The sequence below is a fragment of the Schistocerca piceifrons genome, chromosome 1 (assembly GCF_021461385.2).
Source record: "Schistocerca piceifrons isolate TAMUIC-IGC-003096 chromosome 1, iqSchPice1.1, whole genome shotgun sequence".
NCBI lineage: Eukaryota > Metazoa > Arthropoda > Insecta > Orthoptera > Acrididae > Schistocerca > Schistocerca piceifrons.
Genome location: NC_060138.1, coordinates 642326409 through 642352267, shown reverse-complemented (window position 1 = coordinate 642352267; position 25859 = coordinate 642326409). Strand labels below are relative to the sequence as shown.

At 43.9% G+C, this 25859-nt stretch overlaps 1 protein-coding gene across 1 annotated transcript in view; it reads right to left on the bottom strand.

The window, feature by feature from the left end:
- LOC124805085 (choline transporter-like 1) overlaps nucleotides 1-25859 on the bottom strand; it is a 176751-nt gene that overhangs the window by 33017 nt on the left and 117875 nt on the right. Inside the window, exons 9-12 of the mRNA XM_047265526.1 lie at nucleotides 19267-19453; nucleotides 11099-11224; nucleotides 3190-3337; nucleotides 2961-3101 (exon numbers count right to left, since the gene is read on the bottom strand). Coding sequence (XP_047121482.1) covers nucleotides 2961-3101; nucleotides 3190-3337; nucleotides 11099-11224; nucleotides 19267-19453 — 602 coding nt within the window. The remainder of the gene's footprint in view (nucleotides 1-2960; nucleotides 3102-3189; nucleotides 3338-11098; nucleotides 11225-19266; nucleotides 19454-25859) is intronic.

The following is a 25859-nucleotide window of genomic DNA, read 5'->3' as shown; positions in this document are numbered from 1 at the left end:
AGACGGAACCATCTGTATAATTTACAACATGCGCATGCCTTTTTACCAATGGACTTGCCTCTGTGGCAACTGTTTTGTCACCGGTTCATCACATAGGCCACCACAGAATTGGGATTTCTGACACTATTCCTGTTCACAGATGAGGCTACCTTTACAAGGGGTGGTACTGTCAACCTTCACAAAACCCACCTGTGGGCTATGGAGAATCCCCATGGTATGGTGGCAGTGAACTATTAGTTCTGGTTCAGCCTCAATTTTTGGTCAGTGATTATTGATGATCACCTTGTGGGACCAGTCATCCTTCCAGAACGCCTCACAGGCGAGGCATATCTGCACTTTCTGTGAGTGACCCTGCTTTCCCTGCTGATGTGAAGGGTAATGTGGCAGCTACATGACTACAGACAGAACATTCCCACTTGCCATGTGTGCTTTCAATCATTGAAACCTACTCACCCAAAGATCTTTTATCTCCACTTTCAAGTGTTCCTTGGAAGACATTTCCAGTCATTTGCTGATATGACCTTTTTTTTCCTTCTTATCATCGAAGGGATCATTTCCTGTAGTTTGTTCACCAATCATCCTTTATAAAAAAAGCTTTACACCACACTACGAACTTAATGTTTCTGTGAATTCATACATTATGGGACAAGTATGATAAAATACCACTGTGTTTCATGAGTGTTTGAATTAAATGAATTCAATGCAAAATTCCAGAAACCTGTACCACTTACTTACATTCACAGTCAACTGACAGCTTGCTACATGATATGATAATACAAAAAGGAGAGACATTCATATTGTTGTTGTTGTTGTTGTTGTTGTTGTTGTGGTCTTCAGTCCTGAGACTGGTTTGATGCAGCTCTCCATGTACCCTATCCTGTGCAAGCTTCTTCATCTCCCAGTACTTACTGCAACCTACATCCTTCTGAATCTGCTTAGTGTATTCATCTCTTGGTCTCCCTCTACGATTTTTACCCTCCACGCTGCTCTCCAATGCTAAATTTTGAATCCCTTGATGCCTCAGAACATGTCCTACTAATCGGTCCCTTCTTTTTGTCAAGTGGTGCCACAAACTCCTCTTCTCCCCAATTCTGTTCAATACTTCATCATTAGTTATGTGATCTACCCATCTAAACTTCACCATTCTTCTTTAGCACCACATTTCGAAAGCTTCTATTCTCTTCTTGTCCAAACTATTTATTGTCCATGTTTCACTTCCATACATGGCTACACTCCATACAAATACTTTCAGAAACGACTTCCTGACACTTAAATCTATACTTGATGTTAACAAATTTCTCTTTGTCAGAAACGTTTTCCTTGCCATTGCCAGTCTACACTTTATATCTTCCCTACTTCGACCATCATCAGTTATTTTGCTCCCCAAATAGCAAAACTCCTTTACTATAAGTGTCTCATTTTCTAATCTAATTCCCTCCGCATCACCCGACTTAATTCGACTGCATTCCATTATCCTTGTTTTGCTTTTGTTGATGTTCATATTATATCCCCCTTTCAAGACACTGTCTATTCCATTCAACTGCTCTTCCAAGTTCTTTGCTGTCTCTGATAGAATTACAATGTCATCGGTGAACCTCAAAGTTTTTATTTCTTCTTCATGGATTTTAATACCTAATCTGAATTTTTCTTTTGTTTCCTTTACTGCTTGCTCAATATACAGATTGAATAACATCGGGGAGAGACTACAACCCTGTCTCACTCCCTTCCCAACAGCTGCTTCCCTTTCATGTCCCTCGACTCTTATAACTGCCATCTGATTTCTGTACAAATTGTAAATAGCCTTTCGCTCCCTGTATTTTACCCCTGCCACCTTTAGAATTTGAAAGAGAGTATTCCAGTCAACATTGTCAAAAGCTTTCTCTAAGTCTACAAATGCTAGAACGTAGGTTTGCCTTTCCTTAATCTTTCTTATAAGATAAGTCGTAAGGTCAGTATTGCCTCACGTGTTCCAATATTTCTATGGAATCCAAACTGATCTTCCCCGAGGTCAGCTTCTACCACTTTTTCCATTCGTCTGTAAAGAATTCGTGTTAGTATTTTGCAGCTGTGACTTATTAAACTTATAGTTCGGTAATTTTCACATCTGTCAACACCTGCTTTCTTTGGGATTGGAATTATTATATTCTTCTTGAAGTCTGACGGTATTTCACCTGTCTCTTACATCTTGCTCACCAGATGGTAGAGTTTTGTCAGGACTTGCTCTCCGAAGGCCGTCAGTAGTTCCAATGGAATGTTGTCTACTCCCAGGGCCTTGTTTCGACTCTGGTCTTTCAGTGCTCTGTCAAACTCTTCACGCAGTATCGTATCTCCCATTTCATCCTCATCTACATCCTCTTCCATTTCCATAATATTGTCCTCAAGTACATCGTCCTTGTATAGACCCTCTATATACGCCTTCCACCTTTCTGCTTTCCCTTCTTTGCTTAGACCTGGGTTTCCATCTACTCCTGATATTCATACAAGTGGTTCTCTTTTCTCCGAAGGTCTCTTTAATTTTCCTGTAGGCAGTATCTATCTTAACCCTAGTGAGATAAGCCTCTACATCCTTACATTTGTCCTCTAGCCATCCCTGCTTAGCCATTTTGCACTTCCTGTCGATCTCATTTTTGAGACGTTTGTATTCCTTTTTTGCCTGCTTCATTTACTGCATTTTTATATTTTCTCCTTTCATCAATTAAATTCAATATTTCTTCTGTTACCCAAGGATTTCTACTAGCCCTCGTCTTTTTACCTATTTGATCCTCTGCTGCCTTCACATTCATAAGGTTTACAAAGTTATGTTACAGAATATTTAAAAGACATAAAGTGTATCTCTTCTTTTTAAAGTGTATCTCTTCTTTTGAGCTGCTCTTATACAAAATACTTGAAAATTGATATTCAGGGAGAATAATGGGGAAAGATATAAGTTTTATAAAATAATGTAATCAGTGTAAACTCACTTAGCATGTAGATACATCAGTATGAGACGTGGAAGCTTGAAGATTGTTATAAGCAATGAACCTTTAGCAACTGACCCCAAATGTTGGCACAGAAGTCGCTCCATAGCTGTTCTCACAGGGGTAATATCTCTTGATGAGCGTCTGCAGCACATAGACAAGAGATTTTTTTTGTTTTCATTTGATGTTTTTTTACACAAAAATATTTAAAAAATATGAATTTTTTTGTTACCTGTTAAAATACCACTGTGATACTGCACCAGCAATGACCATTTGCTGGCAAGCCAAAATGAATTCAGGAACCCAGACAAGAGCAATAAGGTAAATCCACCAGAAATATCGTACCCACATTGGATCAACAAACTCCACCCAAGTAAATTCTGAAACAACAGAATTAAGGAAGTAAATTCTCTCAATCACAAACTTCCTTCTTTTTAAAATCCAGTGTGTGATGTAAATATATATCCAGATGTATAAATCTATATAATTTTTGGTACACTATTTCCCAATAAGCACTGTAAGAGTTATTTTTTAATGCTAAATCCCCCCCTCCAAAAGACCAGAATCAACTGCAGAGTAAATACCTGTTAAATTTACATACTGCATGAATCCAAATGAGATTAGACTAAGGGAGAAATGAATCTATGGAAACTGCTTACAATATATTGTGAAGGTACAGTATAAAATCTCCATAAAATCAGAACACATGTAAATATATTTAAATCAATAGCAATACCTGAAATCTAATGATTCCTTCCAAGGCAGTTGAGATAGTTAATTTCAAGAGTAAAAATGAAACATTGTCATCAATAAACAAAATAAACAAAATGGAGAATTAACAAATATGTTTAAAAAGTTTATATTATTACTTATTCTATGACAGAAAACAATTTTTGTCTTGGAGGCCACAAAAGCAGAAATATACAAGGCTGAAAAACAGTAATTAAAACACCTCTGAACATTTGGACTTATGAATTTTTAAAAATTAACTAAACAACATAACAATATTATGAAAAGGATAGGTGCTACTCAACGTATAGTGGAGATGCAGAGTAGCAGATAAACACAACAAAAAGACTGTCAGGAAGTGAGCTTTCAGCTAACAAGGCCTTTGTCAAATATAGACAACACACACACACACACACACACACACACACACACACACACACACACACACACACACACACAGAGTCTCCAGTAGCTGAAGCCAAATTGTAAGCAGAGGCAACCAGGTGGTGGAGATAAGGAGGAGGCTGGGCAGGGAAGATGATGGATAGCAGGTTGGCGTGGGGGGGTAGGAAAGGGCGGTGGGATGGTACTGGAAAAGGAGAGAAGTAAAAAGACTGAGGATGCATCGGTGGAATAGAGAGCTGTGTAGTGCTGGAATAGGAACAGGGAAAGGGCTAGATGGTACATACAATAACTAATGAAGGTCGAGGCCAGGAGGGTTACTGGAACATATTATATATTGCAGGGAAAGATCCCACCAGCACAATTCAGAAAAGCCGATGTTGATGGCAAGGATCCAGATGGCACAAGCTGTGAAGCAGTCATTGAAATGAAGAACATTGTGATGGACGGTGTGATAAGCAATGGTGGTACACCACAGTTTGCAGTGGCCACTCAAACGGCCAGACAGCTTGTTGGCTGTCATGCCCAAGTAGAATGCAGCACAGTGATTGTAGCTTAGCTTGTAGACCACATGACTGGTTTCACAAGTAGCCCTGCCTTTGATGGAATAGATGGTGTTTGTGACCGGACTGGAGTAGGAGGTGGTGGGAGGATGTATGGGACAAGTTTTGCATCTATGGCTATTACAAGGATATGAACCATCAGACAAGGATTGGAGACAGGGGTTCTGTGGGGATGGATGAGAATATTGTGTAGGTTCAGTGGCTGGCAGAATGCCACTGTGGAAGGGGTGGGAAGGATAGTGGGTAGAACATTTCTCATTTCAGAGCAAGATACAGGCAGTCGAAACCCTGGCAGAGGATATAATTCAGTTGTTCCAGTCCTGGATGGTACTGAGGCACAAGGGGAATGCACCTCTGTGGCTGGATGGTGGGCCTTTGGGAGGAGTAGGTGACTGGAAAGATAAGGCATGGGAGATGTTTTTGTACAAGGTTTTGAGGGTACTTTCAAACTATGAAGGCCTCTGTGAAAACTGGTATATTTTGAGACGGACTGCTCAGCACTACAGATGTGACAGCCACGGGTAGCTAAGCTGTATGGAAGGGACTTCTTGGTATGGAATGGGTGGCAGCTGTTGAAATGGAGGTATTGCTGGTTGTTGGTGGGTTTGATATGGGCAGAAGTTCTGATGTAGCCATCTTTGAGGTGGCTGTAAACATCATGGAAGGGTGGCTTGTTGGGTTGAGTATAATCAGGTGAAGTGAATGGGGGAGAAGGTGTCGAGGTTCTGGAGGAATGTGACTAGGTGTTCTCACCCTTGATCCAGATCATGAAGATGTCATCAATGATTCTGAACCAGGTGAGGGGTTTGGGATTCTGGGCGTTTAGGAAGGATTCCTCTAAATGGTCTATGGATAGGTTGGCATAGGATGGTGCCATGCGAGTGCCCATAGTTGTATCCCAGATTTGTTTGTAGGTAATGCTTTCAAAGGAGAAGTAATTGTAGGCCAGGATGGAAAGAGGTTGCTGGTTTGGAATCCATCGCGTGTTGGGAAAGATAGTGTTCAACAGCAATAAGACAATGGGCATTAGGGATGTTAGTGTAAAGGGAGGTGGCATCAATAGTGACAAGCAGGACTGAAGGTTGTGGTCTATGAGAGCAGAGATTCTCTCAGTGGGGGCACAGTAACCAGCCACAATAATGGGTTTATGGACTTTAGGAAGTATGTAGAAGGCAGGAGTGCAGGGAGTGGTAGAGAGACGGACTCTGTGGACAGGTTCTGGGATGGGCCTAAGGATTTGAGGAGAGATCGGAGATCCTGGAATGGGGTCACTGTAGCAGGGTTTGTAGGTGGATAAATCTGATGGCTGTCAGAGTTCTTCTGCCAGGTAATCCCTGCGGTTCAAAACAACAGTGGTGGAACCTTTGTCAGCAGGTAGTATTATAAGATTGGGATCAGTTTTTAGGTAGTGGATTGCAGTTATTTCTGTGGGTGTAGAGTTAGTTTGCATGTTGAAGGATTTGGGGAATGATCTCAACGCTAGGTTCGAGATTAAGAGATTCTGGAAAGTTAACAGGGAGTGATTTGGGGGCAGTGAGGGTGGCCTACAGTTGGATGGTGGAGCGATCTGAGTCAGGTAGGGTTCAACATAGGTATTTTGTTGAGTCTGATAGGCAGGGTTGGTGGCTCCCCCTACAGGAATCCTTCCTTAGCAACCCAGAATTCCAAACCCCTCATCTGGTTCAGATTCACTGATGACACCTTCATGATCTGGATCGAGGGTGAGGACATCTTATGCAAGTTCCTCCAGAATCTCAACATCATCTCCCCCAATCACTTCACCTGGTCCTACTCGACCCTACAAGCCACCTTCTCCAATGTTGATCTCCACCTCAAAGATGGCTACATCACTACCTCTGTCCATACAAAGCCTACCAGCCACCAGCAATCTCTCCACTAGACAGCTGCCACCCATTCTGTATCAAGAAGGCCCTTCCATACAAATTAGCTATCCATGGCACTTGCATCTGTAGTGAATGAGCAGTCCCTCTTGAAATATGTTGATGGTCTCACTGAGGCCTACACAGACTGTAATTATCCTCCCAGCCTTGTACAAAAACAGATCTCTTGTGCCTTATCTTTCCAGTCACCTACCACCTCCCAAAGTTCCACCATCTGGCTGCAGAGGTACATTTCCCTTGTGACTCATTACCATCCAGGACTGGAGTAACTGAATTACATTCTCTGACAGGGTTTAAACTACCTCTTGTAATGCCCTGAAATGACAAATGTCTGACCTATTATCCTTCCCACCCCTCCCACAGTGGCATTCCACCATCAACCAAATCTACACAATATCCTCATCCATCCCTACAGAACCTTTGCTCCCAACCCCTTGCCTCATGGTTCACACCTCTGTAATAGATCTGGATGCAAGACCTGTTCCATACATCCCCCTTCCACCAACTACTCTAGTAGAGTCACAAACATCACCTACCTCATTAAAGGCAGGACTACCTGTGAAACCAGTCATGTGTTCTATAAGCTAAGCTGTAACCACTGTGCTGCATTCTACGTGGGCATGACTACCAGCAAGATGTTGTCTGCGCGAATGTCCACCGACGAACTGTGGTCAAGAAACAGCTGGGCCACCCGATTGCTGAGCACACCACTCAACACAACAATCTTCATTTCAATGACTGCTTCAAATCCTGTGCCATCTGGCTCCTCCCCACCAACACCATCTTTACTGAATTGTGCAAGTGGGAACTCTTCCTGCAATATATAATATGTTCCTGCGACTCTCCTGGCCTCAACCTTCGTTAGTCATTGTCCATAACCATCTAGCCTCTTCCCTGTTCCCATTCCAGCGCTACACCCTCAGTTTTCTCACTTCTCTCCTTTTCCACTACCCTCCCTCCTTCCTCCTGCTCTTCATCTAACCTTCCAACTGCACCCAGCTGCCCTACCCTGCCTCCATCTGATTCCTGCGTGCTCACACAAGCAGCACTTTACCATCCCCCACCCCATCCTCCTCCTATCCCTCCCCTTCTCCACCACAGCCTCCTCCTTACCTCACCACCAGGTTGCCTCTCCCATCATGTGCTGCTGCTCACAGTCTGGCTTCAGCTACCACAGACTGTGGTCATGTGTTTGTGATTTGCGTTTGCATGAGTGTGTATGTGCGTGTTTTCTACCTTCGGCAAAGGTCTTGTTAGCTGAAAGTTCACTGTCTGACAGTCTTTTCGTTGTGCCTATTCGCAACTCAGCATCTCCACTATTTGTTGAGTAGTAACTATCCTTTTCACAATATTGTTACATTCCATCCTGGATTTTCCACTGTCTAAACAACATAAATAAGATTAAGAATTTTAACATCTCAGCTAATTTCTCCAAAATGGAGCAGTGTATCAATTGGAGAAGCATGAGTGAAGAAAGCAGACATAGCCTCTTTGGGTAATTATTCCAGTATTGACCTGTACTGATTTAGAGAAATTACAGAAAATCTAAATCTGAATTGTTAGACAAGGATCTTAAGTCTTTTCCTTCCAAAACATGGTCCAGCCTCTTAATCACTGCTTGCCCCAGTTAAAGCAGTATATAAATAGATCTCTGGAAAGAAAAATGTATGCCAAAAGATGTTGAGGGAATGAATATTTGCTGCAAATGCTGACTCAAAGAAAGACACACAATATGTAATGGGAAAATAACAATGGCAGAGAAGGAAAGTTGCTATTCATCATATAGCAGAGAAGCTGAGTTGCGATAGGCACAACAAAAAGATTCACACAATTATAGCTTTCGGCCATTAAGGCCTTTGTCACCAGTACACACACACACACACACACACACACACACACACACACACAAATGCAACTTGCACACACGTCTGCAGTCAGAGAGCTGAAACCACACTGTGAGCAGCAGCACTAGTGCATGGTGGGAGTGGAAACTGGGTGGGAGTAAGGAGGAGGCTGCGGAGGGGAGGGGGAGTGATAGTATGGTGGGAGTGGCGGACAGTGAAGTGTTGCAGTTCAGACGGAGGGCAGGAGAGAAAGTGTGGAGGGGGGGGGGGGGGGGGGGTTAAGTAGCAGAAAGGACAGAAATAAAAAGAAATTAAAAGGCTGGGTGTGGCTGTGAAATGATGGCTGTGTAGTGCTGGAACGGGAACAGGGAGGGGGCTGGATGGGTGAGGACAGTGACTAAAGAAGGTTGAGGCCAGGAGGGTTACAGGAACGTAGGATGTATTGCAGGGAAAGTTCCCACCTGCACAGTTCAGAAAAGCTAGTATAGGTGGGAAGGTTCATATGGCACAGGCTGTGATGTAGTCATTGAGATGAGGGATATCATGTTTGGCAGTGTGTTCAGCAACGGGGTGGTCCACTTGTCTTTTGGCCACAGTTTGTCGGTGGTCGTTCATGCGGGTAGACAGATTGTTGGTTGTCATGCCTACATAGAATGCAGCACAGTGGTTGCAAGCTTAGCTTGTAAATCAAATGACTGGTTTCACAGGTAGCCCTGCCTTTGATGGGATAGGCGATGTTAGTGACTGGACTGGAGTAGGCGGTGGTAGGAAGATGTATGGGACAGGTCTTGCATCTAGGTCTATTACAGGTATATGAGCCATGAGGTAAGGGACTGGGAGCAGGGGTTGTGTAAGGATGGACAAGTATATTGTGTAAGTTCGGTGGACGGCAGAATACCACGGTAGGTAGGAGGGGTGGGAAGGATAGTGGGCAGGACATTTCTCATTTCAGGGCACAATGAGAGGCAATCGAAACCCTGGCAGAGAATGTAATTCAGTTGTTCCAGTTCCGGATGGTACTGAGTTAGAGGGGAATGCTCCTCCGTGGCCGGACTGTGGGGCTTTGGGAGGTGGTGGGAGATTGGAAATATAAGGCATGGGAGATTTGTTGTTGTACAAGGATGGGAGGATAATTACGGTCAGTGAAGGCTTCAGTGGGACCCTCGGCATATTTTGAGAGGGACTGCTCATAACTGCAGATGCGGCAACCACGGGTGGCTAGGCTGCACGGAAGGGACTTCTTGGTATGTTGACATTCGCCAGAAAAGTAGTACTGCACATGACTGAATATGAGGACTGCAGGAGCTGTGCATCAATGGTTTTCAAAAGTGGAAAAATGAATATTCACAAGAATGACTGAGGTGGCCATCTGTCTGTAGCCAGCAACAAACAGGTACAAAAAAATTGATGGAAACAGACAGTTCACCCAATACCTCAACAGTCAGACAACTTTCTGCAGATTCTTAATGATTAGCATGCCACAAGCTCTGTGCTCACTGGAATCCAAAACTCTCCAAAGGCAAAACTTAATGCATGGAGAGTTTGGTAACTCATTGAGAGAAATAATAAAAGCTTAAATTTGAATGATGAATACATAAAGAATTAAGACAAAGGCATAATTTTAGGATTATATGTAGCCTAAAGTAGGTTGCTTTCTGGATAGCTACATTACATGTCTTTTTCAATGCACGTCATCAAGCAATCCATAATATTGTCTGTTTCCTGTAAGAGGAATTTATGCAGTGCTTCCTGTATTTTATTGCTCATATAACATTGACAACCTCATAAATAATCTTCAATAGTCTGCAGTTTTGAGATCTGGGTTGGGGGCAGTGTGCTCCGACACCTTAAAACCCAAGTGGACAATGTTCCAAGAGTTTCGCATCAACAAGTCTCAATGCTCAGTGTTTGGCTTCAATAGACGGTCAGCATATTACTGTACCTTAAGATTTCAATAACTCTCCCCTTCTCCAAGTAATTTTTCCCATAGGTCCATCTGAACCCCCCCCCCCCCTTCCCCCCTCCCAGTGACAGTTGTTCGCATTACCCTTCCTACAGAGGCCCAAGTCGGCCTGGCAGGTGATTCCAAATATTTCCATAATAAACTATGCCATTTTGATTCAGATTCTTAACAAAAGAACCACGTTTTGTCTTCTGTGACTATCCTGATCAAAAATTGTTTGACATTTCTTATTATTACAATGGTCATGTTTGTGACTGTGCTCTACATGGTGATCACTATATACACTTTAACACTTACACTTTAACACTTTGATATGCAGAACCATGACTGACAAAGAACAAGTTATCTCACCAATGGCAGTTTAGTACTCAGTCTATAACAAACCGCAGAATGAATGAAGATGAAACCTGGACATTTAACCTTATATTTATGCACTAATATAAAACAAGAAAATGTCACTACTTACATGAAATGCTTGTTTGCGTCACATCAATGAGTAACTTTTGCTGGCACCACACTTTTGAAAACCATGCAAGGGCAGGAGTAGGATATGGTATGAAGGATCGTTGGAATTTTTTTCAGAGAGACCATTCATTCATGAGGAATTCTGTGGCTAGGAAACACTTATTATAACATTATGAAACATATTAATATCTAAACAAAACTATTACATTTATGGACTATATTTCTGAGATGTAGCAAAATGCAGGTTTCCTAAATGCATCTTTCTATTACGCACGTTTAAAGCCAGCCAAAGAGATATTATTCCGTGGTTTTAATGTTGTTGTCTCTGCATCATTGTTCTTCATCACACTCTCATCAGTAAAACTAGCAAATGGCAGAAATGGCTTTACACCAGGATAGCCTGAAAAAGAAGAAACACACAATTAACATGACTTGGCAATGCTACATCTGATTCATAGTTGTCAATTTAAAGTTTCTGCATAAGAAGTAGCCACTGTAATGGCTACAATCTGCATTATTTTTGCTTAATGTACACACACTCCCAAACTATGTTTCCCTTATTTCCCAAGAACTACGGACATATATGTATGCATACATTTACATAGAAAGCACACACACACACACACACACACACACACACACACACACACACACACCTTCCTCTGCCTCACATTTTGTCATGGCTGATGAAGCGGGTGAAATTCTTAAGGACGCCTGGAGGATGAGGATTAGAGGAAGAAGGGTAGCAAAGGAGACTGGGACAGGATAGGGGTACCAGTTAAGCTTACACTGGTGCAGCTACAGGAAGTTGCATGTGCTACATGATAAAACTGAGATGTTGATCAATGTGATAACTGTTGGAGAGGAAGAGGAAGGGGGAGGGGAGGGGAGGGGAGGGGAGGGGAGGGGAGGGGAGGGGAGGGGAGGGGAGGGGAGGGGAGGGGAGGGGGAGGCGGGAGAGGAGCAAGGCCAAGGTGGAACCGACAGTGATGGAGACTGTGGAGAGAATAATGTGGGTGTAGATTAGCTACATTTAAACCCATGGGCTAGGGGCAGCACCTTTACTAGTGATCAAAACAGTCTGGTTCTCAGGTTCCAACACTATCATTACTTAAATTTTGAATAAAAATAATCAGTAACAGTGGCCAGAGATTTCCAACACCAGGAGTCCTTGTCATTCGGTCAACAGTCTTGTTGATGAGGGTGGAGGATGAGACAAAGTTTTAGGGTATTCTCTTGCCCTTGGGGTGGGAATCTGACCCTAAAAGGTGGAAGAAATAGCAATGATCAACTGCAGAAGCCTGCAGCAGGCAATGGAGACCACCGCATAAGAAACATAATGTATATTCACAGGACACGTAGCCTGTATACCAAATAGTGTCTTGATTTCTCCATTGATAAAAGATTTTGAATGAGCCCCTTCTGTCTCTAACAAGGGGAGGCCGCCAATTGTGAAATTCAGATTCGATTCATACTGCGCATAATAAAAGCTCATGGCCAGAGGTGTAATGTGGCAAAGCACCAAGATGCACTTCTCAGCCGTTGTCGAGAAAATCGACAGTTAAAAGAAACCGTTGCGGTGAAATACTCTCTACGATTGATAATTTTCTACAGCGTCGTGGCGCAGCGGTAAGCGCTCGGGTTCGTAATCTGAAGGTCGCCAGATCGAATCTCGCGCCACGCAACCCTTTTTTTTAGTATTTGTTTTTGTTATATATATATATATATATATATATATATATATATATATAAAAAGAAAGATGATGAAACTTACCAGACAAAAGCGCTGGCAGGTCGATAGACACACAAACAAACACAAACATACACACAAAATTCTAGCTTTCGCAACCAATGGTTGCCTCGTCAGGAAAGAGGGAAGGAGAAGGAAAGACAAGGATATGGGTTTTAAAGGAGAGGGTAAGGAGTCATTCCAATCCCGGGAGCGGAAAGACTTACCTTAGGGGGAAAAAAGGACAGGTATACACTCGCACACACACACATATCCATCCACACATACACAGACATAAGCAGACATTTGTAAAGGCAAAGAGTATATTTATATATATATATATATATATATATATATGTGTGGTTATAATAGAGGGAAACATTCCACGTAGGAAATATATATCTAAAAACAAAGATGATGTGACTTACCAAATGAAAGTGCTGGCAGGTCGACAGACACACAAACAAACACAAACATACACGTTGTGTGTATGTTTGTGTGTTTGTTTGTGTGTCTGTCGACCTGCCAGCACTTTCATTTGGTAAGTCACATCATCTTTGTTTTTAGATATATATATATCGACGTGCCAGCGCGAGATTCGATCCGGCAACCTTCGGATTACGACCCCGAGCGCTTACCGCTGCGCCATGACGCTGTAGAAAATTATTAATCGTAGAGAGTATTTCACCACAACGGTTTCTTTTAACTGTCGATTTTCTCGACAACGGCTGAGAAGTGCATCTTGGTGCTTTGCCACATTACACCTCTGGCCATGAGCTTTTATTATGCGCAGTATGAATCGAATCTGAATTTCACAATTGGCGGCCTCCCCTTGTAAGCTGTTCATTTTTGGAACACAACCTATGATCAGCTTAGATACAGAAGTGATTACACTTTCTGCAGGACCACCATTTTGCAGGACAATGCTCAAGCACATACAGTGCAAGCTGTTACTGATTTGTTTGACTGATGGGGCTGCTAAGTGCTATACCACCTACTGCACTCCCCTGACTTACGCCCTCGTGATTTCAACTCTATTTCTACACTGAAGGAAACACTTAATGGCATTCGCTTCAGAACTACAAATTCGTCAAGCAACAGACCATGCTGCTCAAACTGTCAATACAACTGGCATAGTTAAGAGTATCCTACGACTTCCACGTTGCTGGCAACGGGTTATACACAATGCTGGTAACTACTTTGAAGGTCAGTAAAACTTTGAAACACGTATCCATTTTGTACAAGCTGTAAACAAGTAGTTGCCACTATTAAGGTTCCAACCCTTGTAATTATCGTGGAGGGTTTGAATCCAACTGTAAGGGAAGGGGTAGAAGAAAGTGTTTTGGGAGAACATGAGCTTGGTACTTGGAATGAGAGAGAGCAAGACTAACTGAATTCTGCATTACATTTCAGTTAGTAAAAGTTAATTGTTCACAGGGGAGGTGGCATACTTGGAAAATGCCAGGAGACTTGGGGAGATTCCAGGTAGATTATTAAATCAAAATCAGATACTGGATTGGTAAGGCATACACAGCAGCAGATACAGATTCAGATCTGAGTTTAGTAGAGGTGAAGAGTGGACTAAAAATCAAGCAAATAGCCCAGAGGAATCAGTATGGAAAGGAGTGGGATACTGAAGCACTGAGAAATTACGAGGTGTGTTGTGAGGTTCTCTAAGGGTGTAGATAATGACCACCACAAAGGGCAGTTCAGTTGAAGAGGTATGGGCACATCTAAAATAAGAACAACCACAGAAGCTGGACAGACTAACATAGGTACACAGTAGGTAGCTGTAAAGGAACCTTGGGCAACAGAAGAAATATTTCAAGTGACTGGCAAAAGAAGAAAGCACAGAAGTTTTCAGGAAAAGACAGAAATATAACTCACTTGCGAATGAAATAAAGTGAAAATGCAGGAAAGGCAAGGCAAGTAGCTTTAGGAAAACCAAGAAGAAACTGGAAAAGAAATGGTTATCAAAAGTACTGATTCAGTATATAGAAAAGTCAAAACAAGCTTCAGTTACCAGAATGAAATTTTCACTCTGCAGCAGAGTGTGCGCTGATATGAAACTTCCTGTCAGATTAAAACTGTGCGCCCGACCAAGACTCTAACTCGGGACCTTTGCCTTTCGCGGGCAAGTGCTCTCCCAACTGAGCTACCGAAGCACGACTCACGTCCGGTACTCACAGCTTTACTTCTGCCAGTATCTCGTCTCCTACCTTCCAAACTTTACAGAAGCTCTCCTGCGAACCTTGCAGAACTAGCACTCCTGAAAGAAAGGATATTGCGGAGACATGGCTTAGCCACAGCCTGGGGGATGTTTCCAGAATGAAATTTTCACTCTGCAGCGGCGTGTGCGCTGATATGAAACTTCCTGGCATATTAAAACTGTGTGCCCGACCGAGACTCGAACTCGGGACCTCCCACCTGAGCTACCGAAGCACGACTCACGTCCAGTACTCACAGCTTTACTTCTGCCAGTATCTCGTCTCCTACCTGAGTACCGGACATGAGTCATGCTTCGGTGGCTCAGTTGGGAGAGCACTTGCCCACGAAAGGCAAAGCTCCCGAGTTCGAGTCTCGGTCGGGCACACAGTTTTAATCTGCCAGGAAGTTTCAAGCTTCAGTTAAATTAAAAGCAAGGACATCAGCATTACAAGTGCAATGGAATTTTCACAGTGAACTCTGAGAAGAGAGCGGGTCGGTGGAAAAAGAACATTAAAGCCCTTTACAAGAGGCAGGACTTGTCTGATGCCATGATAGAAGAAGAAATGGGTGTCCACATGGAAGACACAGGACATGGGTGGCCAATTGGTCGATTACAGCTAATAGCGCAGTGGATCATGGCAAAGTAAAAAACACATAAGTTTAATACACCTAATAACAATAGTCATATGTAAAAAATACAGAGAAAACACTGCACAATGTAATCAACAACTGCAGTGCACTTAATCTTGAATCACTTTTCACTTTATTTATTCTCTCTTCTACACAGTAGCTCTCTTTTGTTTTTGGCACACAATGGAAATAGGTAGGAAGCACGCGGGACACAGGTGTTGGGTTGGTGTCCATCCGACAGTTGACGACAGGTACTAGCAGAGTTATGATGTATCGCCTACTGATGTCAATCAGGATTAGACTCTGCATTGCGCATCATATGCTATGGATAAGTGGTTGAAGAGAAATGCTGAATGAACTTCAAATGAAGAAAGAAATGCTTCTGAAGGTTCATCAAATAAAGTAAGATGATATTTTCAACACCAATTTACTTCATAGATCAAACGCATTACCCATGTAATTATCACATAACTAATGAGGAGGTATTGAACAGAATTGGGGAGAAGAGGAGTTTGTGGCACAACTTGACTAGAAGAAGGGATCAGTTGGTAGGACATGTTCTGAGGCATCAAGTAATCACCAATTTAGTATTGGAGGGCAGCGTGGAGGGTAAAAATCGTACAGGGAGACCAAGAGATGAATACACTAAGCAGATTCAGAATGATGTAGGTTGCTGTAGGTACTGGGAGATGAAGACGCTTGCACAGGATAGAGTAGCATGGAGAGCTGCATCAAACCAGTCTCAGGGCTGAAGACCACCACCACCACAACAACAACAACAACAACAACAACAACATTAGCACTTTTGGCACACTCAGCTACTGCTGCAGACATACATTGTTAGCACTGGAGGCATGACGATTGTGCATGGATATATAAGTCACTAGCAGTCAAAGGGTTAAGGATGAAGCGAACGAAAGAAAAGTGGAGCAGAGTGGTTGGGAGGGGGGCGGAGGCATGGTCACAGGAGCAGAGGTGGCTGTGGTAACAAATGTTAGCGGCAACTGGGGACAAGGGGGGAAGGAAGAGCAGGAGAGGGGAATTGAGGAGGTAGGAGAGGGGAATTGTGGCATTGTAGGATGTACTGGTGAGATCATTTTTATCTACACAGTTCAAAGAAGCTGGTGATGGAAAGTGGATGGAGATTAATAAAAATGGCAGTGGCTGAGACACAGCTATCAAAGTCAATCAAGCTGCGCTCATATCGTATTCTGCCGTTGGGTGACCAGATTTGCTCTTGCCCACCACATACTGTTGATAGCCATTCTCTTGAGCGGACAGTTGGTTGGGTGGCAACTGTGCGCAAATAAAAAATTGTGCAGAAGCTGCAGTGAGTTGAGGTATGCTATGGTTGTTTTAAAGGGAGCGTATGATGTGGTTAGCTGTGTTGTGATGGGACTGGAATAGGATGCATGAAACAGGTCTTGCACTTTGGTCTTCACTCAATACGATATGAGTAATACATGTAGAGCATGCTAATTCCCCCAATTGCAACAGTGTGAATTTGCCAAGGCTGTTCTTACCCAAGTTTCTCACTGCCTCTCCATTCCCTACATTTTACCCTACCTTGCTTTCAAACCTTCCTCCAGAAAATTATAACACTTTATTTTTCCGCTCTGAGGAAGTACCTTGCCCAAAAGCTCAGCTATAAGTTCAGTTCTGTTTATGTGCCTGACTACTACTCAACACCATAACAATACAATGAGTTATTGGAAGTTTTGTATTGCCTGCGGGGAAGGGAAAAAAAAAACAAAAAAAAAAAACACCCTTTTATTCTTCCAGTAGCTAGATTTTGAGCCAAAGGAGGCTCATTGTTTGATAGTTAGTATTTATAGGCACTTTATTTTTTTCTCTGGTATAAAACAAAGTGACTGTAAATAATTATACTGCGAATGTTGCAGTTCTTCTTATTTCCATGCTTGCTAAGACAATTGGAGAGAGATTCAAAATTACTTCTGACCATGTATTTCGATAGCAATTATTGACTTTTTACAGCTTATAACATGACTTTATTCTGTGTCTTAGGCTGCTCTGAGACCAGAGCCACTATCCCACATCAAAAAAGGACAGGTGCACATATCAGTGGTGTAGGAACTGTTGTTTAATCTACAGTTTTCTGCCAAAGGCCTATAGCAGTGAAAAGTTCGATCTTGGACCCATTTGAAGTTAAGGTTTAAACAATAAAAGTCATGGTTGGTCCAGTGTCTTTTGTGTGGTTTGAAATATACAGCATTCCTACGTGGCAATAAGTAAGAATGCATTCTTCTTTCCTGAAATCCTCTGAAATAATTCAATACTCTGATGACGGCGATTAACAGAATTAACACAAAAGATCAATGCTGCTTTCTTACAGCCAGCTTTTTGAGTGACAGAATTTCAGAACTTTTGCAGCACTGTATGTCTGGACTTGATTGTAAGCATCCAGAAGGCCTCAGGATGGATTTTTTCATCATTCCAAAAGACTGTTCAACTGATTCATTGTACAGATGGTATGTTCCTTCACATCTTGGATATTTTCTTGAAATACAAACACAGCTAATTACCTGTTGTCTTCACAAGTGTGATTCCTGAGTAAGGTTTGTTCATATGGGAACATTTTCACAGGAGCAAAAGCCCATCACTACCAAAAAATATATGCATTGTTAGGAGTTCAGTCATAGAGCACAGAGTCATAGTTCTGCTGAAATGACAATTCGAGTGTCCATTTGTGACAAAACTGTGTGTCAAACTGGGACTCAAACCCAGGGACCCGGCCTTTCACAAAAATTGTGCTGACCAAGCACACCTGTTTGACTGACTCAAAGCTTCAACTTGCCATTAGTTTATCTCCATGTTTTCCAAACTATACAGACGTTCTACCATGGTGGTGTTAGGACATTAAACAGTGCATCGAGTTGGGCACATAACTTCATATGAAGAGACCCTGACATCAAAAGTCAACATATTGAGAGAGAACTGAGGATCAATATGAACGTGGCTGTCCTAATGACCACCAATAACCTTCTTTAAAATATTCTTCACATCCGTGACAGCATCCTCTTCTCACTCTTCTTTCAGTTTTTGACAGTTAACAGTCATTAAGACTCTGCCAAAGATGACATCCTAGCTAGAGTCGAGGTTGTTTCACAATTTTGTAACTATGTAACTTGCTAAGCAATTTAGCTTTATGAACCTGTTCTGTATGAGTGGGAAGTACCTGTTTTCACCAAAACTGCCACTTTATCAACCACCTGACATATTTAAGTCCTTTAATTGTGTAAATTGTGACACCTTCTAAAATGATCACATCTGTCTTACAGTGATGTTCTCTATAAACTATCTAAAGTCATCCTCATTGAGTGGGTATTTATGCTATTAATTTGTATACCCATTTTGTTGCAATCCCTAATCTCTGCTACACACAATGTTCCACTAAAGCACCCTATGTAAGTCAGTGGAGTATGCCCGGTAATAAAGGATTTTTGGTGTCCATCATTTGGCACAACTCCCAAAGTACACATTAACATACTAATTGTCAGTGTGCCTTCATGTAAACCTGAAGCTCTCTGATTTTAATCTTATTGTACACTATGAAAATGTATTTAGATGCAGGGCTACATACAAACTTCACAAACGCAGACTTGCATATAAGTCAAAGTATATGCATGGAGTGGCTGAAATGGGTAACCATATGATAAATTAAACATCACAAAAAATAAAATGATTTCTTTATAATTTAAAAGTACAGAATGTAAATGATTATTGTATGTAAAAAAAACTGACATAAATGATCACAGAATTGTGTTACATTCAGCTGATTTGTCTTATTGAAAATGATATGTGAAATTAGACTTTGTTTTACATTAACTATAGTAACTCACTTTATTCTTACTCACTTGATGTTGCCAAGCAAACAATAACTGTAACCCAAAAGGCAAAGAATGCTAACAGTGCAATGAATGTTATAAATGGCTGTAGAAACAATCCTGGAATACTCTGCAAACAATGTGCCGACTCTTCAAATAAATCGGCCAAAAACTGTATTCTCTTTGTCAGAGCACACACTAAAAGCAGCAAAATAACCTGTAAAGAAAAGACATATGACACTTATCAAATGAATACTGAATGTGTTACAGAAATGAATTATTTCCAGCTGCTATAAGTGCGGTATTACAGAAAAGAAATAAAAATTGTTTTAAAAAGCTAAAGTTATTTGAAATGACCAAAAATTTTCATCATTATTCTGTGTCAGATAAATACCACAATTAGCTTCCAACAATGAAAAATTCTGGTATCAATTTTCTGAACACTACATCTTGGTATCTCAGTTAATCATCACTCCACGCGTGCGTGCATGTACACACACACACACATAATTAACTCTCTTATTCAGACTTAGTTAATACACTTCCCCTTGCTGCATTTTCTGATCTATTCCAGAAAAAGTGCACTCTGATCCAAGAAACTTGGGAGCGAATAAGAATGAACAGACATTGGATACTAGTTATTTTAACTAAAAACCAAAATAATCATAACATTTGTAATGATAGATGGGAAGGGGATGAAACCTGACACCATTATTGTAAAATTCGTGGTTGGTTTGTGGGGTTGAAGGGACCAGACTACAAAGGCCATCGGTCCCTTTTTCCACAATCATGAAAGACCCACAAGAAACAAAAATAAGCAATGGAGATGATGAGAGACAGCACAGAACAAGAAAGACATAGACAAAGACCAGAAAAGAGGAATTAAAAACACGCAGAGTGTTACAGTGACTGGCCGACCATGGAAAAAAAAAAAAAAAAAAAAAAAAAAAAAAAAAAAAAAAAAAAAAAAAAAAAGAGGAGACAAACCCTCAGCTCAAGTGATACAAGCCCCCTACTCGAATAAAACTCAAAATGAAGCCTGCCATTGCAGTGTCATCTGTTAACAGTGCAGGGAGTGTATCAGGCAGTGCTAAGGTCTGCCCAAGCGCAGTTAAAAGTGGACAGGCCAACAAGATATGGACCACTGTCAACACTGAACCACAGCGACAGAGAGGTGGGTCCTCATGGCGCAATAAATACCCATGCATCAGCCAGGTGTGGCCAATGCGTAGCCAGCAGAGGACAATAGAGTCCTTGTGAGAGGCCCGCAAGGAGGAGCACCACACACCGTTAGTCTCCTTGATGACCTGAAGTTTGTTGGGTGAAGGCAGTGCGCGCCATTCATCACCCCAGGTGCCAAGGACCTTCTGCCGCACAACTGACTGGAGATCACACTCCGAAAGGCCAATCTCCAGGGCCAGTGCACTCATAGCCTATTTGGCCAGTGTATCAACACGTTCATTATCCAGGATGCCGACATGACCTGGGGTCCACACAAAGACCACAAAGCAGCAGCAGCGGGCAAGAGTATGGATGGACTCCTGGATAGCCATCACCGGACGAGAGCGAGGAAAATACTGGTCGATAGTTCATAAATCGCTCAGGGAGTCACTACAGATAACAAAGGTTTCACCTGAGCAGGAGCGGTTATACTCTAGGGCGCGAGAGATGGCAACGAGCTCTGTAGTGTAAACACTGCAGCCATCCAGCAATGAGCATTGTTCATATTGTTCCCCAAGAGTAAAAGCAAACCAAACACGACCAGCAACCACTGAACTGTCAGTATAGACCACATCAGATCCGTGAAATGCAGTAAGAATGGAGAGAAAGCGGTGGCGGAGGGTCTCAGGAGGGACTGAGTTCTTCAGGCCCTGTGCCAAATCCAGCTGAAGGCATGAGCAGGACACATACCACAGGGGTGTACATATATGGACCCAGAAAAGAGGTGGAAGAGGGTAAAACTCAAGCCCAGAGAGAAGAGCCTGGATGCGTACACCCTGACTGGGGCCGCCATTCTTGAAGATAGACGACCGAGTTGGGTAACATGAGACGGTAATGTGGATGCCCGAGCAAGCTACAAACATGTGCAGCATAAGTGGCCAGTAGTCGTTGGTGCTGGATCCACAATGGAGGGACACCAGCCTCCACAAGTATGCCATTTACAGGGCTTGTGCGGAAATGTCCAGTTGCGAGTCAGAACCTGCAGTGAAATATGGGGTTAAGCAACTGCAACACAGAGGGTAATGCCGAACTGTAAGCCAGGTTCCCATAATCGAGATGGGACTGAATCAACGCACGATACAGTCATAGAAGGCACCGATCGGCACCCCAGCTGGTGTCACTCAAGCAACCAAGAGCGTTAAGATGGCGCCAGCACGTTTGTTTAAGCTGCCAAATATGAGGGAACCAAGTCAACCAGGCATCAAAAAGCAATCCCAAAAACCAATGTCATCAAGATAAAGCCGTGGCTCATGGTGAACAGTGTGATGGCGGCAGAAATGCATGACGCAAGTCTGGGCGGCCAAAAACTGGAAGCCACGCGATAGGGCCCAAGACTGCAACTTGCGTATAGTGCTCTGCAGCTGCCATTCAGCAACCACAATGCCAGTGGAGCTATAGTACAGGCAAAAGTCATCAGCACACAAAGAAGCCGATACAGATGTTCCCACAGCTGCAGCTAGCCCATTGATAGCAACTAAAGAGACATACACTCAAGACAGGGCCTTGTGGGACCCCATTCTCCTGGACTCTAGAGGAACTAGGGGAGGGACCAACTTGCATGTGGAAGGAACGAAGTGACAGAAAAGTTTGAATAAAAATCGGGAGTGGGCCCAGAAGACCCACCCATGAAGTGTGGTGAGTATGTGATGTCGCCATGTTGTATCGTATGCCTTCCGCATGTCAAAAAAGACAGCAACTGGATGCTGTCGGCAGGCAAATGCCGTACGGATGGCAGACTTCAGGCAGAACAGATTATCGGTGACAGAGTGGCCCTTATGGAACCCTCCCTGGGACGGAGACAGAAGGCCCTGAGACTCAAGTAGCCAACTCAACCTCCGGCTCACCACGTTTTTAAACATCTTGCATGGAACGTTGGTGAGGCTAATGGGGCAGAAAGTGTCCACCTCCAGTGTGTTCTTGCCAGGTTTCAACGTGGGGATGACGATGCTTTCCCATCATTGTGATCAGAACTCACCTTCAACCCAGGTATGGTTGGAAAGGTCTAGGAGGCGTCGCTGGCAGTTCTCTGAGAGGTGTTTGAGCATCTGATACCAGATGTGACCCAGCCCAGGAGCCATATCAGGGCAAGCGGCTACGGCACTTTGGAATCCCCACTCACTGAATGGAGTATTGTATGATTTGGGGTGGCGCCTATGGAATAAAAGGCTCCAACGTTCCAACCACTCTTTCAGGGAGCGGGAGGCCAGCAGGTAATTCATAGAAGTCAAACTCTGACCATAATGTGCCACTAAGAGTTCTGCAATCGTGTTGAGTCAGTACAGACTGCTCCATTCAGTGAAAGCCCAGGTACGCTGATGGGGATCCAATAGCCATAGAGTCGCCTATCTTGGCCCAAACCTGCGATGGGGAGGGATGGATGACAATGGTGAAGACATACCTTTCCCAGTACTACTGCTTCTGTTGGCGAATAAGGCATTGGGCTCAGGCACGGAGCCGCTTAAATTCAATGAGATGGTCCAGTGACTGGTGCCGCTTATGACGTTGGAGGGTCCTCCTGTGATTACAAATTGCCTCAGCGATCTCTGGTGACCACTAAGGCACAGTCCTCTGCCGAGGGGACCCAGAAGAACAGGGAATTGCAGATTCCGCTGCACAAATGATGCCGGTGGTGACCGTGTGAACCACCACATCAATGTCATCATGAGAAAGAGGGTCAATAGTGACAAAGGAGGCAAACGAGTCCCAATCAGCCTTATTCAAAGCCCATCTGGGGAGGCGCCTAGAAGAGCGATGCTGTGGCAGTGACAGAAAGATCGGAAAGTGGTCACTACCGCACAAGTCATCATGCACACTCCATTGGACAGAGGGTAGAAGGCCAGGGTTGCTGACCGAAAGGTCGATGGCTCAGTACATGTCATGTGCCACACTGAAATGTGTGGTGGCACCATTATTTAAGAGAGAAAGGTCGAGCTGTGTCAACACTTGCTCAACGACAGTGCCTCGGCCTGTTGGCACCAATCCACCCCACAAAGGGTTATGGGTGTTAAAGTCGCCCTGTAACAGAAAAGGTGGCAGCAGTTGGGCTATCAGCGCAGCTAATACATGCTGTGGGACATCACTATCCGGTGGAAGATAAAGAATGCAGACAGTAACAGCCTGAGGCATCCACACCCTAACAGCGACAGCCTCTAAAGGTTTTTGAAGAGGGACATATTTGCTTAAAGAGAGTTAAGGACATAGATGCAGACTCCACCAGATACCCTCTCATAAGCTGCCTGATTCTTATAATAACCCTGATAGCCACGGAGGCCGGGGGTTCGCATCGCCGGATACCAAGTTTCCTGGAGAGCAATGGAGAAGAAAGGGTGAAGGCTGCAAGTTGGCAGAGCTCAGCAAGGTGGTGGAAAAAACAGCCACAATTCCACTGGAGGATGACGTCATTATTAGGCTGAAAAGACAGGAAGTGCCTCTGGATCACCTGCTGCCACTCATTGAGGACCTGTGCGAGCGACATCCATTGTGTCTGAGGGTCCGGCAAGATCTAGGTCCGCAGCAGACACCAGAATCTCCACTTCATCCTCAGACGCAGAACTTGTAGGGAGCAGTGCTATGGGTGCCACCACAAGGTTGAGATTCTTGGGTGCCATCTTCCTTTTTGGTTTCTCCCACTGTTACTTCAGTGGTCCTGGCTGGGAGAGCTTCACTGGGTCAGTGTCAGTTACCTATGGTTGCTTCAGCCACTGGCGGGTGTCTGCTTTTCCACTGGTTGGAACCTGGGAAGGGCGTGACCCAAGGGACCCCTTCCTAGTGAGAGGAGCTGAAGAAGTCTTACCCTTCTCCAGCTAAGAAGTGGGAACTGATGTCCCTGATGGTTGGGGGGAGGGGGGTTGCTCCCGAAGTAGATGGTGCAGGAGCAACAGGGAGGGAAGTGCTCCCCACCATCAAGGGGGCACGTGGAGTCTGACGGCTATGAGAGCCAACTGTATGTGGTGAAACGGGAAAGGGTTGAACTGTTGTCATAGTGGCGGCATAGGTTGATGCCATATGCACAGGATGGAACCTCTCTTATTTTCACTTAGCCTCAGCGTAGGTCAGTTGGTCCAGGGTCTTATATTCCACGATTTTCCTCTCTTTCTGTAAAATCCTGCAGTCTGGCGAGGAAGGGGACTGACGCTCTCTGCAGTTGACAGAGATGGGAGGCGGGGCACATGGAGTATCGGGATGTGATGGGCGTCCGCAATTTCAACATGTGAGGCTGGAAGTATAGTGGGAAGACATATGGCCGAACTTCCAGCACTTAAAGCACTGCACCAGGGGAGGGATATTGGGCTTGACGTCACAGCAGTAGACCATCACCTTGACCTTCTCAGGCAATGTATCACCCTTGAAGGCCAAGAGAAGGCACCGGTAACAACCTGATTATACCTCGGACCCCAATGCACCCGCCGGACAAAACGAACACCTCTCCGCTCCAAATTGGCAAGCAGCTAGTCATCATACTGCAAAAGAAGGTCCCTGTAGAATATAATGCCCTGGACCATATTTAAGCTCTTATGGGGCATGATGGGAACAGAAACATCCCCCAACCTGTCACAAGCAAGTAATGCCCAAGACTAGGCAGAGGATGCTGTTTTTATCAAAACTGCCCATGAGTGCATTTTGGACAAGCCCTCCACCTCCCCAAACTTGTCCTCTAAATGCTCTACAAAGAACTGAGGCTTCATCGTCTTGAAAGACTCCCCATCAGCTCTTGTACAAACTAGGAAATGGGGCAAATAAGTTTCGTTGCCATCCTTTTCCTTTTGCCCCTCACAAGGTGTTGCCAAGGAGGGAAACGATTTGAGGTCATACTTCTGTGCACTGAAGTGAGCCCTCAATTGCTTAGAGACTGCTGGCAGCTGGCCACCAGCAAGAGAAGATGTGTCATGCTTCATTGAGTGTCATTCGTCATGATGCCACCCACTCCGACCAAGGGCCCTTCCCACAGGCACCACCCAGTCGCAGGAAGGGCCACCTGGCAGGATGGCCATTACTGGGAGTCCCGATGACCCAGGGAGATAGGCATCTACTCCTTCGCATATGTGAGGAGTTAACGGCACAGGCATCAGCAGAGCGATCCCTTTGTTGTCAGAGGGCTACAACCAACAGGGTACATGGCGGCCTACCACAATGGACTGGCTACCGAGCTGGATATCAGGCGCAAAGAAGTCTATGGTCATCGTCAGCGCAGAAAGCGGCACGGCATAGTGCCTGGCAGAAAGCGACACTCCACAGTGCATGGCAGAAACCACACCCAGGAACGTATCCTCGCCCAAGAGATGGAGAATGAGCGGGACTGCAATGCGACAATGAGAAAGCAGGCGAAAGATCTCAATGCACGATGGACACGATGCGCCATGTAAGGCGCCCTTCCCCAATTGGTTTGCTCTTCGAAAAAATTT